This window comes from Limulus polyphemus, unplaced genomic scaffold, assembly GCF_000517525.1.
Source record: "Limulus polyphemus unplaced genomic scaffold, Limulus_polyphemus-2.1.2 Scaffold3210, whole genome shotgun sequence".
Taxonomy (NCBI): Eukaryota; Metazoa; Arthropoda; class Merostomata; order Xiphosura; family Limulidae; genus Limulus; species Limulus polyphemus.
The window spans coordinates 100,589-104,925 of record NW_013668820.1 but is presented as its reverse complement, the minus strand read 5'-3'; the positions used below and the strand labels follow the sequence as shown (position 1 = coordinate 104,925).

Here is a 4,337-nt window from a genome sequence, read left to right as displayed (position 1 = left end):
ATTGTACTTTTCTACCATCCCACTTCTGACACCAATTTGTTACGTCTCCGTTTTGTTAATTGATTTTTCCGTAACTTCGTTCCAACGAAATTTTAACGACACAAGTCTTTACTTAATAAAACTGGTTTATTCTTTCCGAATATAACTTTACCGATACACTGAACTTCAACAATCGCGCTAAACAAACGAACGTCAATAATACTTCTGACTGCAGTTCAATTACTCACTGACTATCCAAACATTACATTCCCCTCTTTTATATACCAGCGTACCCTATTTCTAGTAAGAACTTGAACATTCGCCAAAGTACATGACAGTTCTAGAAACGTTGCGTCACGGTGGTCATGTGACTCGCTGACGCAACAATATATTATTGGGTTATCTGTATTTTGTAACTTGACTGCATATCCACATGAGCTATTTAATGCTTAAAACAGGCTTTTTGCAAAATGTCGTTCCCCATTTTTACATTGGATGAAAACTGTGGTTTGTTCAATTATTCTTTAAAAAAAAAAAGTCGTTATTTATTTGGTTCGACACCATTGGTAATAATGATCATGGAACAATATGAATATCACTTGTCCTTCTAAAGGAATTAAAGGACTCAACACCTACTTTGAGAAAACTGACCATACCATTACACCACCTCATGCACGCTTACACTGTTGGAACAATACATTTAGGGTAAAGTGCTTTGTGGTCTGGCCTATTATTTAAACTATTTTCAATACATAAAAACAAGGATTATGACTTAGATTAATCATACTTTCAGTCATTCATTACATATATTTTATACTCTAAACACAACTAAGCCATGCTTTCAAGTTTGCATCCAAGACATTTTCAGACTGGTTGTTAGTTATCAGATGAGAGCTTTTTATAATGTTCTTTCTGTGGTATGGTTGAAGACAATCAGTTTCTGACCACAGTTGGAGAAAATGGTCAACTGGGATATTGTACAATCTTTACTTTCTGTATGTCACCAGCAGTTTGAGGCCAGCTTTTTAAGAGAAGCAGATGCATGTTCTATCCACTGTCGACTTTGACAGACTAATTACTAATGTCTTTGAATAGTCAGTGAAATAAAAGGTCTATGATAACAATGAGTTTACTGGAAAACCACTCACTAAAATATTCAATTGGAACTTAGATAAATGTTTGTCCTTAACCAATTGACCATAATATGACTATATCTTTGCTGATGTAACCTGCACAAGCCATATGATCAGTAAGTTTTGTATATGTCACTAAATCAAGTGTTGTACAATACTAAATAGGGTCAGTAATATTCCTAGTAGTGTATGTTTGATTATGATTGGTAACCACCATTTCAAGATCTTAGACATTTATAGCTATAGCGATACCAAAGAAACACATTTTAAACGCAATAAGTAACTAACTTTGGTATACATACGGTAAGAGAAAGAATTGGGGCAAGAAGGCTTCCCTCATCATATCGGGACAGCTTACTTAGTGTTGCTTCCAAGATGCTCGTCAACTGAAAACAATAATTAAAGTTTTAATGTACACGAGTTATCTTGTCAACACAGTGCCATAAGTCTCAACAGTGAATACACTATGAAGTAGCAACATTTCACATCAAAATGAGTAATTCTAAGACACAAATGGTGTAGTTAGGTCCCAAGCATTAACTGAGTATCTCATTACCATGTTCTCATCAAGGCTTGACAAAGATATGTTACATTATGTTTTTGTTTTCATTATAACTATCACTTAAGATGATTAGCACATTTGCATCAGTTACCCAAATACATATTTAAATAAGCCACTATTTGAAAACCAAAGGTTATAGGTTTCAAAATCCTAAGTGAAAGAAAATTGGTAGCATCATATTTCTATTTTTTTGAACAGCCTTAAAAGTATATGTAAATTTCTAACACACTTGTTGTAAGGTGATATAAATTTAACCTCCAAGGAAGATCATGACATTTAGCCTAAATACATATTAGGAGTCAAAAGCTCAGAGTTGACAAGGAAATCAAACTGTTTGACAGTGCACTGAAAATTTGAATGTCTTAAAATCTCAGCTTTTCACATTATTCAAATTGCATTAATCACCTGAAATAAGCTGTTACAAAAGCCATGATTATATATATAATTTGTTTATAGAGTTGTACTAATTTACCAAGTTGGTTGGTGTTAAATCCTAGTCAGTTGAAATGGTACTACAACTCAATAAGATTTAAAGTCATTTACAATCTACAAAATTAGTCACACAGTTTTAACTCTGCCTAAAATGTACAAACTCGGTATCAATTTGTTTCAACTTCAGTTAAAACGTACAAACTAAATCCTGATCAGTTTTAACTCCACCTATAATCTACTAACTCAATCCCAATAAATTTTAACCCCATCTGTAATCTACAAACTCAATCACAATCAACTTTAACTATACTAATAATCTTCAAACTAGATAAGACTATTTTCTTACCTTGCCTATCAATCCTGTATGCATTTCATTCAGAGTCTTATCAACAAGTTGATCAATCTTGGCATGATACTGGTGCTAAAATTCAACAAGTGTGAACATCAAGTACTAATAAGTTACTAAAAAAATGTAATCTGATGTACAATTAATTCCTTTATATAATTAAATGTTTATCTGCATGCACAGTTTTCTTACCAATGGCTGAATATAAGTAACAAAACATTTTATTGACAAGGCATATTTAAAAATTCATTCCAAAAACTAAATAATTTCGAAATATTTATAGGATAACTTTACTAGTTACTAGAAATTAAAAATGTACAAAAATAAATAGACCATTAATCAAGAACAAATAACACAAGTAAAACATTACAAAAATTATATGTTCAAATCTTCTTTTTTCAAATACTATTTTTGTTTTTACTTACCATGTCTACTCCCTCTACAGTGCACAATTTCAATGACTAGAGAAGAAAAAGCACAAAATATTTATATTGCACACACAATATAGTCAACATTTTCACTACAGCATCATCTCTACAATATGTTATCTGGATACATTTATTTTTGAAGTATATATAGATTGTGGTGTGTATGTAACATATAATAACATGTATATGATGTTTATATAAACAGTGGTGCACGTTAGTGTCGACGCATGTGCATGTATTGTAATGTACAGTTAAGAAGTCTTAAACTTATTTCTGTTTGAAATACAGCACACAGAAAAATCAAAGGCAAAACAGTTTTCATTATTATGGAACGGTTGCAAAATAAAGTCATTTCTCCTCCTTAAGTATATGATAATCAATCAAGATGCAAATGATTGGTCATTCACTCTGTGGTCTCACACAATGTTGTCTCAGTTGTCATTTTGAAGTGAATTGCATCATTAAAAAAATGATCCATAGTGTTCTTGAATCATGGCTAGACCTCAAAAAAGATGATTTCACTACTGTGGAAAGCCACTGAAAAAATGGAAGCTAAACAATCACAGTAAGCTGTAAGTTGGTCAAGTGTCTTAAAGCATTATTGGCAGAATGAGAAACTGCTTCCAAACCAATGGTATAGTTTCTTGAACAAACTGGCAAGGCAAACCATCATTCAAAACACAAGAAGATTACTTCTATTGGTCAATCCTGGCTTGTTACAATCAATGTCACAGATGCAACTGATTGCCGTGATAATGTACAGTTGGTTAGGAACAGATATTATAAAGTTAGAGTATACGTCACACATCCAGTGACATGCATTCATAGCAAGTTTCGAAAGAATATCAAGAACATGACCAACAAAATGAGGAGTAATAGTTTTTACAGATGAGTGGTTCTTGATGCTGCTTCCAGATAACTCATTTCAAGTGAATCTGTAACTGGACCCGATCCCATTTTCACATACAAATATGGGGATGATAGAAATAGACAGGGAAAAAAAAGTGATTGAGATATCCATTTCTACACCCTGCAGAAAATGGTAACATTGATACAATATATATTGCAGGGACTACATCCAACATCCCTTTGTGCTGCTCTATTCTGGTGCAATATCAATTGCAATTTCAGCTAAATGGAAATAATATCCATTCTCACTGTGCTAAGCTGGATGACATATTCCTAGAAGAAAAGTGGATTAACTAAATGGAGTGGCCTTCACACTCACCAGACTTCAATTGAACTTGTATGGTTACCCAGATGCAACACATCCTGTCACATGACTACAGACACTAAAGATCTTATCATTTTGATTTAAAGCACTCAAAACTACTGCCAAGCTGCTTTTGTTATTCATGACGACCATACTCAATATTGAAATAAAAAGTCATGAACTACAATGTTGGAAAGCAACCTCCATCAAATGTTCATTTATAAGAGTGGGCTGAATTACCAAT

The 4,337-nt window shown here is 32.9% G+C and overlaps 1 protein-coding gene across 18 annotated transcripts in view; it reads right to left on the bottom strand.

Moving 5' to 3' along the window:
• LOC106468903 (calcium-dependent secretion activator-like) overlaps positions 1-4,337 on the bottom strand; it is a 118,396-nt gene that overhangs the window by 18,027 nt on the left and 96,032 nt on the right. For all 18 annotated transcript variants that reach the window (XM_022397273.1, XM_022397274.1, XM_022397275.1 and 15 more), the window contains 3 exons: positions 2,878-2,913; positions 2,453-2,527; positions 1,415-1,498 (listed from right to left, as the gene is read on the bottom strand). In XM_022397273.1, coding sequence (XP_022252981.1) covers positions 1,415-1,498; positions 2,453-2,527; positions 2,878-2,913 — 195 coding nt within the window. The remainder of the gene's footprint in view (positions 1-1,414; positions 1,499-2,452; positions 2,528-2,877; positions 2,914-4,337) is intronic.